The following is a 12854-nucleotide window of genomic DNA, read 5'->3' on the forward strand; positions in this document are numbered from 1 at the left end:
TAAAGTGGCGTATACCTTTTATTTGTAGCATGGCACCACAGGTATACTTGTCTTAAAGTATCATAAACTTATGCAAAAAGTTATTTAAGAGAATCAAAATGGTATTCAATAACCTATATAATGAGGAAACAAAGAAATATAGGTTACTTTGAAATTTTGGATGATTTATATATTACTGTATTGAAAGAAATTAAAATGATTAAGAAGAACCATTTTAGTCACATATCACATTAAGCAGATGTATTAAGTCCAACTTTGTATACTAATTAATGATATAGATGTGGGTACTTTGAAAAATAGGAAAAACAGACATCTGCTTGTCCTCTAGAAATAGGAGCAATCATCAGAAGAATTAAAAATAATGCATGTGTGGTGGGAAGAGCGGCTTAGCAAATCTGTAGCACCAGGGCTTATATTAGCAGAGGGTCCCAGTTAGTCTAGTTAAGTACAGAAGGATTAATGGAGCAAGGACCGTGGGAATAAGTAAGGCTGGCAAGAAATATGCACAATTCACATTTTATGTATTTATAATGTTGAAGAAAGCGATTCATTAGATTAACAGCCTTATAACTCATTTTAATTAATGAAATAATTTTAGACTTAATTTTAATTGAATATTAATTTTACACAAATTTGACTAGGAGAATGTTAGATTTATTGTCTTTATAAATTTTACTTATTTAATTTACAAGAATATCGACCACCAAAATGGGCTTACTTAATTTAGATAATTACAAAACTTATGAAGTGTACTATATTAAGTTTATAGATATAGTTTATAATGTTTGAATTAAATATATTGGTAAGTGGGACTATAATTATTAAATTTTTTCTGAAAAGTAATTGCTTAAATGTAGGTTCATTGAGAGAATGGTATCTGTATTCTGATATTTAAAGTTTAAGAGAGAACTTTGAATTTATAATTTAAAAAATAATTGCATCTCCTTAAGAACAGAATAAAGGGTACATGTGAAGAGTTCCCCTTTCTGCACTCAATGCAGAACCCTCCGTGACCAGGTGTGTGTTTCTCTCCTCGTATCAGGCAGTTTGCAGAGATGAGACATCACCTGAGTGTCGCATAATTCAGTTCCGTTCCACTGTCTCCTGGAGCTAGCATCAGGTGGCACGAGCTTGGCTGCACCACAGAGCCCCGAGGCAAGTGCCAGGCAGTGTCTGTCCTGCACTGACCAAGCAGCTGTAAATAGTTCTCACAGCCCCTTCCTTGGGTCCGATCATTTGCGAGCATGGTCGCACAGTTTAGCACTTGTACAGTGGCTTATATTCAGTGGTCTCGTACGGATATTATAAGAAGTGCAGACGAATAGCCAGGAGTAAAAAGGACAAGGCAAATGTGCGCTCTAGAGGGGGCTCCTGTGCCCTGTGGGCGTGCTGCACTCCCGGCACCTCTGTGTGTTCTGCAGCGGGAGCTTAGCAGACCTTGTTCAGGAGGAGAGTGGGCAGAGTGAGCGCTCCAGCACCCACATCCTGGAGTGACTTGTTTTCTCTGGTCACTGGTCTCATCCTAAGGCTATCTAGGGTGCTACCAAACAAACCTCATTACCATAGTCTGAGAAGTTATCAAAGGGGTTCAGCATGAAAAACAGAAGACAGTGCAACCAGAAAATTTCCAGGGTTTTAGGAACTCTATGTCAGGAGCCAGGGACAAAAACTAAATAAAATTCACATTATATCATAGCTTTACTTGTACCAAAGCAAGAAAGTTTGACCCATCTAATAGAACATAGTCACAGGTTCTAGGTCGGATTCAGCTGCATATAAGACAAACTCCATCATTACAAAAGTTAGGCTTAAAAAGTTTATTCTAGCATGAAAAATAAATGTGTGAGTGTGCAATCCAGTGAAGGATGGTAGCTAAAATAATTATTGATCAATTACAGAAGCCTCATTTAGATTTTAAAATAAAGTCATAGTCATCATCCCTAAAGTATGATCCACCAGTATGTTATACGTAGGTAGTATATTGAAACTGAAAACACAGTATGAAAACAACAGCATTAAAAGCATAATCAGCACATGGAAACCAAAAGAAACTGGAATCCCAGTTTTGGTTTTAAAAGTTTGAGTGTCAGAAGTGCTATAAAAACAACATGTATTGTGGGAAAAACCCCGAACTACGAAGCCAAAGGTCCCACAGTCACTGCCCATTTGAGTGGCAGAGCGCGCACTTTACACAAAGGCTGGGGCACACGGGCCAAACTGCACGCTGTGCTTTCGTCACCGTGCCCTCCGAAGCTCAGCTCGCCGGAGGCGACACTTTCTCAGGTTCGTCTTAGAGTGCTCTGAAGACTAACGGAAAGACTGGGCATATGATCGCGCACAGATGTGTTCCTTACAAATAAACAGCTTTAAGATGTAGAAAAAAGCAGCCGCCATTGTTAGAAAAATAAGTACACGATGGTAGCTGGAGATCTTAGCAGATCTCAACAGAAGTCAGTAGCTAAACCAGACCCCCCATAGCAATGGCTTAGAAGATTTAAATAGTATATGTGTTCGCTCAAACTTACTGTGTGAAGTAAATCTATATTCTGTCTATGTCTTTTGTGTAACATTTCATATTATCCAAGCAAAGACTACAAAGTATCTTTTAAGAAAAAACATTTTAAGAATTGGTGAAAAAGAAAACCTCAATAAATCTTATATAAACCAGTTTCTTTGAATATTATGCACTATATTTATAAACCTATAAAAGATGTTTTTTAAATTCCTGGAACTTTCTAAGACACTGCTAAATAATTTGGTTGTAGATTAAATAACGAGGAGGAAGTTGTGACATATTAGAATTGAATGATAGTGAAAATCCTGTTAAACATTTGTGGGACACAAATAATATATAGAAAAATTTCACCTTAAGAAAAAGAAATTTGGCTGGGTGTGGTGGTACACATCTGTAATCCCAGCACTCAGGAGGCTGAGGCAGGAGGCTTGCTGTGAATTCAAGGCCAGCCTGGGCTACAAAGTGAGTGCAAGGCCAGCCTGAACTGCGTAGTGAAACCCTGTCTCAAAAAGACAAAAAGAAAAAGAAAAGAAATTTATTAGAAAATAGAAAGATTGGACATGGTGAAATGAGATGATTTTATATCTGATGTGGAGAAAAGTGAGCCTTATACTCTACTGGTGACAGTCCATATTAGTAGAATCATTTATGAGCTTTGAGATTTCTCAAAATATTAAAAATAGAACTATCATATAATCCTACAATAATACATTGCACATATATTCAAAGGATATGAAATTAGTATATTGATGATATCTACAATGATCATAGTAGCATTCATAACAACAGCTAAAGTAGGGAATACCCTAAGTGTCTATCAGTGGACGAGTGACGCACATATAGAAAATGTGGTGGATATAATTAGGAGAATAGTGCTCACCCCTAAAATAGAAGGAAGCCTTGTTCCTTGGTGTGTGTGACAGTATGGACGAACATGAGAGGTGTTATGTGAGATAAACCAGACATACACAGACGAACACTCTGTGGCCTCATGTACGTTTGGAATCTACAAAGAGTTTGTGTCACGGAAGTGAGTAAAATGGTGGGAGGTGGGGACTAGGGAGACGTTGGCCAAAGGACGCAAAATTTCCGTTTGGCCAGAGTGAACAGTTTAGACATCTATAGTGCAGCAACCGTAGTTAACAATGCCTTATACACTGGAAGATTCCTAAGAGATAGGTTGCATGCGTTTTCACCATACAGCTGGTGTGTAAGGCAGTAATGTCCCTGTTAGGTAGCTTCATTGAGCCATTATACAGCATGCACACTTACTGTACCCCGTAGCTGCATAATTTTTACAAGTCAATTAAAAGCAAGCAGATCAAACCAAGTAAGCAATAAGCACTGGATGTGGGACAGTGAGTGCAGAACAGCACAGGGGATCCCTGAAACAGGAGGAGCGAGTGCGGGTGTGGGCAGAGTCACCGAACGGAGACAGAATGGAGCGGACAGTGAGAGGAGAGCCATGGACAGACGAGGGAGCGTGCACGTGGACCGTGGAGCTCGCTCTCTGAGAAGGAGGCCTGCGTGACAAATGGGTGACAAACAGTCTGTAAAAGGGGCAAGTACAAAGGAAAATAGGCTTTAAAACTGAATGATGATAGCATGCCGTTATATCTGGCAAACTAGAAGAAATATTTAAATTTCTGACAGAAAATAAGGAATTGGAACAAGAGGAAAGAGAACAGCTAGAAAAGCTAACCACTCAGCAGCGTATTGAAATGGCACGCGAAGAGAATCCGCTCTTTCCTTTCCCACTCAAAAGCCCAGAGTAAGCAGGTTTTGTAGGTAGTTTTTCACCACGTTGCTGAGAACTTATCTCTCCGTTATGTACAACTGACTGTGGAAACTAACAAGAAAGAAAGCTGTGTAGCTGTTTTCCTGGAGCCAGTGTAAACCTGCCTCGGATCCTCCAGTGCAAGAAAAGTTTACAAGCACATTTTAACTGCAGACAAATGTAAAAATATTATATTGACCAACTAATCTAACCATGAATTAAAGGCATGATAGACATCACAAAATTTGCTATGGCAGTTCATCACATGAATGGACCAGTGGGGAAATAAATCTCATTACAGACAGAAAAATAATTTTATTTTCAATTCTTCACAACAGAAAAGAAAAAACTAGAAGAAAACAACCAACAACACACAAAAACGCTTTAAAAAAAAAACAATACAGAAAGAAAAAACTGCCTAGGCATTTGCATTGACTAAATAATGTCATAAATAATATAGCACATCCACTCCTGAAAAATACTATAAAACAAGAAGAAATAAGAGGTGGAAGAATTGGAAAAGAAGAAATAAAAACCACCATTACTTGTTAAAAATGGATTTGTCTACACTGAAAGTAGCATAATCAGAATATTTAAACTAATGTGGGAGTTCTACCAAATAGTTTGCCATAAAACACCTTACAAAAATGAGTAATAACTGATTAGGAAATGTAATGAGATTCTCAAAGCACAATTCTCAAAGGCAGCACAAAGTGTGTATTAATTCATCTAACAATTAAGAAGAACTTCTTAGAAGAATGTAGAACTTTAGATAAAGTAGTGCATCTTATGAGTAGAGTGGCTTCAATTCTGCATAAATTAATCAATAATGCCATCCTAATCAGAATCATATGTGTAATTTTTGAAATTTGACATCATTTTAGAATTTATGTGAAAGGCCAAAGATGAACAAATTATCAAATTAAAAAGAAGTGAAATTTACTACGAGCCCATGCATAGTAATAGACATACCAAATATAATCGTGCAATATATGTATATGTATACATGATTTATAGATATTTTATGTTAACTTGATATATGTTAATAAAGGTGGCACTACTAATTAATATGGAAAGTGGGTTGGAAAAGGTAGGAAACCAACTCATCTGTAGAATAAAACTAAATGCTAGACGCTCGTCTTTCTTTCTGTAACGGGAGATGCATGGTCTTAGTTATGTTTCAGAGGGCTGCTGTGTGCCACCTACCCAGAGCGCTGGGTAAGGTGGAGGAGAGAATGCTGAGGTGCTGTCGCAGGCAGTGCGTGAAGATGAGAGTTTGGCCTGCGGTGTTAGCGAGGGGTGTGGTTAGAAGTGAGGGGTTCCAGCTGCTCTCCTGAGCGCTGAAGTCTTGTCCGGCCACACACACAGTGTCTCTGGCTCGACTCTTGCAGACCATGTCAACAAACATGTGACGCTAACCTTGTTTTCTCAAAGACATCTACTCCTCCTCTTGCGTATAACTGAGTTTCATTTCTAGAGACCTGGGCGTCCCATTCCCACTGATACTGGGTTCATTTGGGCTCTTTTCAAGTTGTGTTTCTTTTATAGCAGCAAGCTCCTTCATTAACTGTCACTTCCCAACTGATATTTATACTGTTAGCCAGGGTTTAAATAGAGAAAAACATTGGACTTGCATTAAATTGACTTTATTTCTATTTTTATTAAAGAACTTCATTTGTTGGCGTAGTGTTTGTTTATGGCTTACTGTGATACTGAACGTGTCTGCTGTTTTAGTCGGAATGTGGAACAGGGGCTGCGAGGGACACGCACGACTCCTGGACATTACAACACGATTAGCCGAATGGACAGACATCGGGTCGTGGATGATCATTACTCTCCAGAGAGAGACAGGTAAGTACGACTCCGTACTGTTAGGCTGTATCAGACGCGTACAGGGGTTGTCGTGAAGTGCTCTCACCTACTTCATTTTAGTTTCTAGGACCGCGCTTCCTTTACCACGGCCACACTCTGCGCCATGACTGCTGCACTGCTAACATAGAAGCGCACGCACAACAGAAACAAAGCCGTTCTGCATTTGCAGTTTGGTCTTTTGTTAAATAAAATTAAACTTTGCACAAGAGATCATAATAATAATCATCCCAATAGCAAGATGCTCTATCATTTTACCTTGTCACAATTATTTTATATAAATCTACTTTCATTATACAATAGATTTTAAAGTCTTTTATGTACATCAGAGAAATCAATGTGACTGTTTATATATAGAAGTACTGAGACAGAATTTGGTTTGTTTAGGAAACATTTTATCATGATTCATGACTTTCGGTAAACCCTTTAATCATCTTAAAGAGTCATGCTTGCTGATTGCTGTGTTTGAAAGACTTGTCTGAATTTCCCCCATTAAATGTGACAAACTTGGAGGTAACATGGTATGTTACAATGCTTACATGAATTATTACCAATTTTAAAAGTTAATAAAATTAATTAACTCTCCAGCTCATGCTTTGGTCATATATTAAAAATGCTGTGATATTTTCCCCAAACTATCAAAAAAATTTGAGACTCGATGAAGAGAGCTGAGTTTATTATTTTGAAAATAATAAAACAAGGGAAATCAGATGTTCTTTTGTATGTCTCTTACACTAATTTGTGAAGAACATTGGGACTTTAAAGTCTACTTTAATGATATGAGAAATTACTTTCTATATATATAAATGTATTTGTTTTGTCTGTGTCTAAATTAATACTCAATTCATGCTTATAATTTCACTGTGCTTTACTACACATTTCCAAAAGAAAAGGAGTATCTTAGATCTCAGTGGTATCACACAAATGCTGGCTCTTATGTCTGAGATTTAAGCAGAAATGAAGAAGTTATTAAATTAGTATTATTTTTAAAAATTTTCTTGACCTGTTCTTAGTTGTCTATTCCTTTAGACCTGATTCATGCATAGATACGCTACCTGTAGAGAGTGATGCTATGCAGATAAGAAAACTGAAAGGCAGATTCATGTGCTGGCGTGCTTAACAGTGGGAGAGTCTTACCAGGGCAGGGTCATAGGTGCTTTGATTACCTAAGCAATTTTGACAAGCTTAGCAACTTCTGGAAATTATTTACATAGCAAGTCATAAGCTTGTTCACTGAAAATTTGTTAATGGGAGGGATAACAGAGAAAAGTCTGAAATGGAAAATATATGGAAAATGTTCTATTAATGAAAAATAGACCCCCTTTTCAATGAAGACAAGTAAATGTGACCAGAATATTAGAAAAGAGTGGAAGACAACAGTGGATGCCATTACCTTCAGTGCTGGGTTGGTCAGTATTTAAAACAAGTGGTCCTGGGCTTAGTGACAACAGGATGACCGACATTTGCTCTGAAAGCCTAGGCAGTGGACGCAAGCCTTTGCAGCGTTCAGCGGTGCAGACATCTGGCTCCCGCACTCACGCCTGCGTTTGCCACCACTGCCGTGGGCCATTTGTCCTTGATGTATTATAGTCGTGGCAGAGACCGCCTGGGTGTCATTTTTATACCTGTTCCAGCTCACACCTGTAATTGAAATACCATTGTATTTTCTGTTTTACTTTGTAACTTTGTGCATCTTTTAGTTTTGAAAAAATTTTATATGATTTTCTGTAGAAGTTTTGGAGAAAATTTATTCATGCTGTTTCATGACGATTTTTAGTTTGTGGTAGATCGCTAGATCACAATTATTTTTAAATGGGATCTGTCTGAGATCCTTTCTGAAACAAGTAAAATAGAATTTCATTTACATAGACGTGAAATAACCATTTTGCTAGCGTTATTTTTTGGATTATCTATGTAGCCATTATTCATTAAAATAAGGACTCAAAAATCAGAATATTGTGTCCAATAATGTATGCAGTCTATCACATTATGAAATGGTCCTTCCTTTCTGCTTTAGCCTAATATTACGAAGGACTTTCAATAATTAAATACATTTGAAGGCATTATCATTTTCATGGAGTATTTAGAGGGCAGGAATACTCTAGCTTTATTACCTGAATTTTCTTGAGTAGCATTTTACAGAGTTAGTCAATAACACCATTGCTTAAAAAGCCTAAGGGAGAATTTCTTTGAGATAGTACATTTTAGGTATTGTGAGAGAGGCATTAACTTTTCTTGTCGGTAAGAATTGATGCACTGGATTAGAATAGTATTTTATTAATGTACTCTTTTTCATAGGATTTGGAACAAATACCTTTGGATTCAAATTTAGAATTTTACATCTTGCTAAGGATGTGTCTTAGGGAAAATTAATGTCTTTGATGGTTGATTTGCTTATTTATAGAATTAAAGTACAAATACCAACCTTATAGAGTTGTCTAAATTAACTGGTATTTCCAGTGTAATTTTTATATTTCCTGTCAGACTGTCAGTATCAAAATATACAATACATATCCATAATTATTTCATCCAAATTTCATGATATGTACTAAAAAATTGTGCCTACCCCTTAGCATTTGAAAAGAATCTTTTAGCTCCCAAGTAATTTACAGTTAATTGCTTAATAATTAAGCAAAAACAACAACACAGAAAACAGTTGATTCCAATATTTCTTTCAAAGTTTTGTTGAGAATGTAAGCTCTGAGCCAGATTTTGAGAAACCAGCGTCTTTGTTTAGGGTAGAACAGGAGCAAAAGATAGAGGCAGGACCCACCCACGCACCACGGGGGCCCAGGGGAAGGAGAGGGGTTTGTGGCACATGTCCGGAAGGGGTGTGTGCGGGCAGTGGCTTCTCCACTGACTGCAGTGGGTGAGAGACCGTGCTGTTCAGCATTAATTTATAGTGCATGGTTAAGCGTAAGTGGTATAAAGAGCAAACAGAGTGTGCAGATCCTTTTTTACAGGTAATAGAAGACAATTATCTATTAAATATTTGATTGGAACTTTTCTTTGCATATCTTTGTCATTGCTACTTATAATTTTACTCTGTTTTGAAAAGTAAAGGGGTTCCTTACAAGGCACATCCACAGTGCATGAGTATTAATTAAAATCATAGTTTATAAAGAACATCTTTCATCTTCCACTACCTCTCCCCACTAGTTCTATCAGTTTTTCTCTAGTAACTACTACAACCAGGAATATACTTTTCCTGGGGGCACATTATATAGCTATAGTATTATATCATTTAAAAAGGGTTTTTGGGGGGTCTGTGTGAGCTAATTTACTGTTAGGATATATATTATAGTTTTAGATACTATTTGTGTCACGTATCAGAATTCTGTACCCTGTAGCCTGATTTTTAGGTCTATTACAGAGGCCAAAGTATGTTAGCTACTTTTCTATTCTTTAATTATGCTTTTCGCATTATAAGGAAAATATATATATATATATATATATATATATATATATATATATATATATATATGTCTGTGGTGGCACTGGGGATTGAACCACTGAGCTGCTTCCCTGGCCCTTTTCCGTTGTCATTCTTAGACAGGATCATGTAAGTCATTAACTTGCCCAAGCTGAATTTTAACTTGCGTCTGTGCCCTAGAGTGCTGAGACTGTGATTGTGTCACCACGCATGGCGAGGAGATTTGCATTCTAAAAAGGAAAACACCTTACTGTGGTCTCAAAAGTAAAATGCTTTATTATCTAGTATAATTTTTATGTTCTATATCAGGAAGCCAATTATAAAAAATATAGCACATGCTCACAAAAAACAAGAATCTCTGTGGTCCTTTTAGTTATCCACTATGAGGGAAGCACGTGTTTGAAAGTTTAAAATGATAAAGAAAGTAAATAAAAAAACACTTTCTGTATCTTCATAGATTATATGTTACATTTCGGGAATATATTTTAAGACAAGTTAAATAATACCGGTTCCTCCCAGTGAACTGCGGGTACTGCAAAGCAGGCCAAATGTTAATAATGGTAGAGACAGAGCAAAGTATTTTGCATTAAATTGGATTGTGGCAGACAGCTTTCTGTATCTGTAGGTTTATTTAGATGTAGGATATTTTATCTCTTCCTTTTATTGTACTTTTTCTGTATCTGGTGGTTTCTAAAAGGGGAAAGACAGACTAATTTAATATAGCAGAAAGATGGTTCATTGCAATAATGAACAATGAATAATTTTGTGTTGTCCTAGATGTTATTTTAAGAATCAAAGTGCATCTAGAAATTGTATTAGTAATCCAGTTCTTTGAATAGCATTTGTATCATAGTTCTCAGAATCTGCAACTTCTTCACTTTTGCTTTTTAAAATTTAGTGAACTTAATTTTCTGTTTTTCATTTAAATGAATTACTACCTTCTTCAAGCTTTTAAAAAATTATCAGATTGCTCTAACTTCAAAGTTTAGTAAGGGTAACTTTATTTAGTTTAACCCATTTGGCATATTTGATTCATTATGTGTATTTATTGCTCAGGTTTTATGAAGTGCTTGCTAAATTCAGTTTTGGAAGAAAAGGAAACCTGGTTTAATGGAGACATGTAAAACGTGTTTAAATTACAGGTAGATGCAGCGAAGGGCCAAATATGTTACAGACCTTAGATGGATTTTAGAAGGTTTATCAGTACCGAGGTGCGAAGTCTGTATGATGTGCGAGCATTTTTGGTAGCTTTCTCAGAGGAGGCCATGTCCAGGTACGGTTAAGAACTCACATGACTGGAGATAGAAAAGAGAAATAAAGCAAGTTCATGTTGGATGAAGGTGATTCTAACTTAATGTTTCTTTGGCTTTATAAGGACAAAATTAATAATTAAAGTACTTCAAGGAAAATATTAAAAACTGAGTGGTGGTACAGTACATATTCTATGACTTTACAGATCTTTATAAGCTTTGGAGTTTGCACTTTTTCTCTTACACTTCAGATGCTTGTAAACAGTTTTCCTTTTTAAAGCAGTGCATTCCGTTATAGCTGTCAGCTGTTATTTCTATTCTTTTGCTTTTTTGATACTTGTTTTTGCACTCTACATAAACCTGAGGCTCTCTGTTTACATTCCTAGAATATTTCTATGATTATGTGAGCCAGTACTTACTTTGGAGAGCAGGTTCATCATAAATACGGTGTAAGGCCCGGCATGGTGGCACACGCCTGTAATCCCAGCACTTGGGAGGCTGAGGCAGAAAGATTGCTTTGAGTTCAAGGTCAGTCTGGGCTACATAGTGAGTTCAAGGCCAGCCTGGACTACAGAGTGAGACCCTGTCTCAAAATAAAAGTATAATTTTGCTTTTACTTTTTAGTTTACTACAAATATATTTTGAAAGTATCAGCCATTTTGCCCTGAAATTTTAAAAAGACATTCTCTTGTTCTAGAAATTGTCATACATTGACTATTTACAAATTGTACAAGACTGTGAGGCCAAAGCATAATATTATTGGAACAGAAAGAAAATTACCTGCTTGAGTCTCTAGGAAAATGCTTCCAAAAGAAGGGACTAGAATGAGTAGGATTTTCAAGTAAGAATAGTAGAGCTTACCTCAGAGAGTTGTTAGGTGAAGTAAATAATGTGTGACATAGACAAAGCTTTCAGTGGAGTGCTTGACATAATTGTTATATATGTACTTTGTTTAATACCCAGAAGCAGTAGTGTCTAAAGCCAAGGGAGGAAAATGTTAGAAAACTGGGTTTGGAAAACCAAGGTCTGATTCCATAGGTGGGTCTAGTTTGATGACCAGCGGAGGCAAGAGGGTCGTTGAGGGTTGCACAGGTAATGTGTGGAGAGCTCCAAGAGAGCAGGGGAGGTGGGAGTCCTGTGCGTGCAACCGGAAGCATTGAGGGAGACCTGGAGATCTGTCTTCTACGCTGTTCTGTGATGAAGAGAAATGAGAAAGGTGCGCGTCTACAGAAGGAGCCAAGGTTAGCAAAGGCTGCCTGTGTGGGCCGGCGTGCAGACGAGAAAGGAAAGGCAGAAGAGAATAATACATAAAGCAAGGTCATGTGCGAAGCAGTGCTTCTTTGGGTGCAGAAGACAAGAACAAGTGAAGATTTAAGTGTACAGAGGTGGAGTTCCGGGAGTTAGGAGAGCTGAGTGCTTGCTTCCCTTATTTACTGGGACACAACCATCATCTGCAGTGACTAAGTGCTTTGGCATTAAAGGTTTTAAGAAAGTAGAAAGAGCTCAGTTAGTGCCTCGGAATGAAGAGAATCGGCTTCAGATGGGTGAAGGGTCAGGCTGCTGGACTGCTTACGGCAATCTTGGGACATGAAGCATAGCGGAGCCGACGATGTGAATTAAGTACATAGTAAACAAGCAATAGGGTGAACAGCCAATAAATTCAACAAACACGCAGTAATTAAGTGAAAGTAATCAAATCAGGTTGTTTTTATTACTAAGTAGAATTTTTAGAGCCCCTTGTAGTTATTTTTAATTATAGATGGTTGAGGAGAAACAATGACCTCATAAAATCTCCTAAGTTTTGTAGGTATTACCTTTTTTATTGTTTCTTTACATTATGGTTATTTTTATTATTTTTCTCTTTTCACCTTTCCTCCTAAAAAGTAAGAAAGCATCCCTGTAGTATAACATTTTCTACATAGTGCTGAAGATATTTGAATGATAATTGATAACATTTTAAATATGGTTTTTGCATACTCTGAGTATATTTTTGCTACATTTGACTTTAGA

At 37.0% G+C, this 12854-nt stretch overlaps 1 protein-coding gene and 1 long non-coding RNA gene across 5 annotated transcripts in view; one reads left to right on the forward strand and one right to left on the reverse strand.

Annotated features, from left to right (window-relative positions):
- Positions 1 to 12854, forward strand: part of Rims2 (regulating synaptic membrane exocytosis 2) — a 383342-nt gene that overhangs the window by 186798 nt on the left and 183690 nt on the right. For all 4 annotated transcript variants that reach the window (XM_013512858.1, XM_013512859.1, XM_013512860.1 and 1 more), the window contains one exon: positions 6027 to 6143. In XM_013512858.1, the coding sequence (XP_013368312.1) occupies positions 6027 to 6143 (117 nt within the window). The remainder of the gene's footprint in view (positions 1 to 6026; positions 6144 to 12854) is intronic.
- LOC106148219 overlaps positions 1 to 12854 on the reverse strand; it is a 30961-nt gene that overhangs the window by 2059 nt on the left and 16048 nt on the right. Inside the window, exons 4-5 of the long non-coding RNA XR_001233468.1 lie at positions 10771 to 10889; positions 7555 to 7802 (exon numbers count right to left, since the gene is read on the reverse strand). This is a non-coding gene — a long non-coding RNA (uncharacterized LOC106148219). The remainder of the gene's footprint in view (positions 1 to 7554; positions 7803 to 10770; positions 10890 to 12854) is intronic.

This window comes from Chinchilla lanigera, unplaced genomic scaffold (genome assembly GCF_000276665.1).
Source record: "Chinchilla lanigera isolate Chin_1 unplaced genomic scaffold, ChiLan1.0 scaffold00016, whole genome shotgun sequence".
In the NCBI taxonomy this organism is placed as follows: domain Eukaryota; kingdom Metazoa; phylum Chordata; class Mammalia; order Rodentia; family Chinchillidae; genus Chinchilla; species Chinchilla lanigera.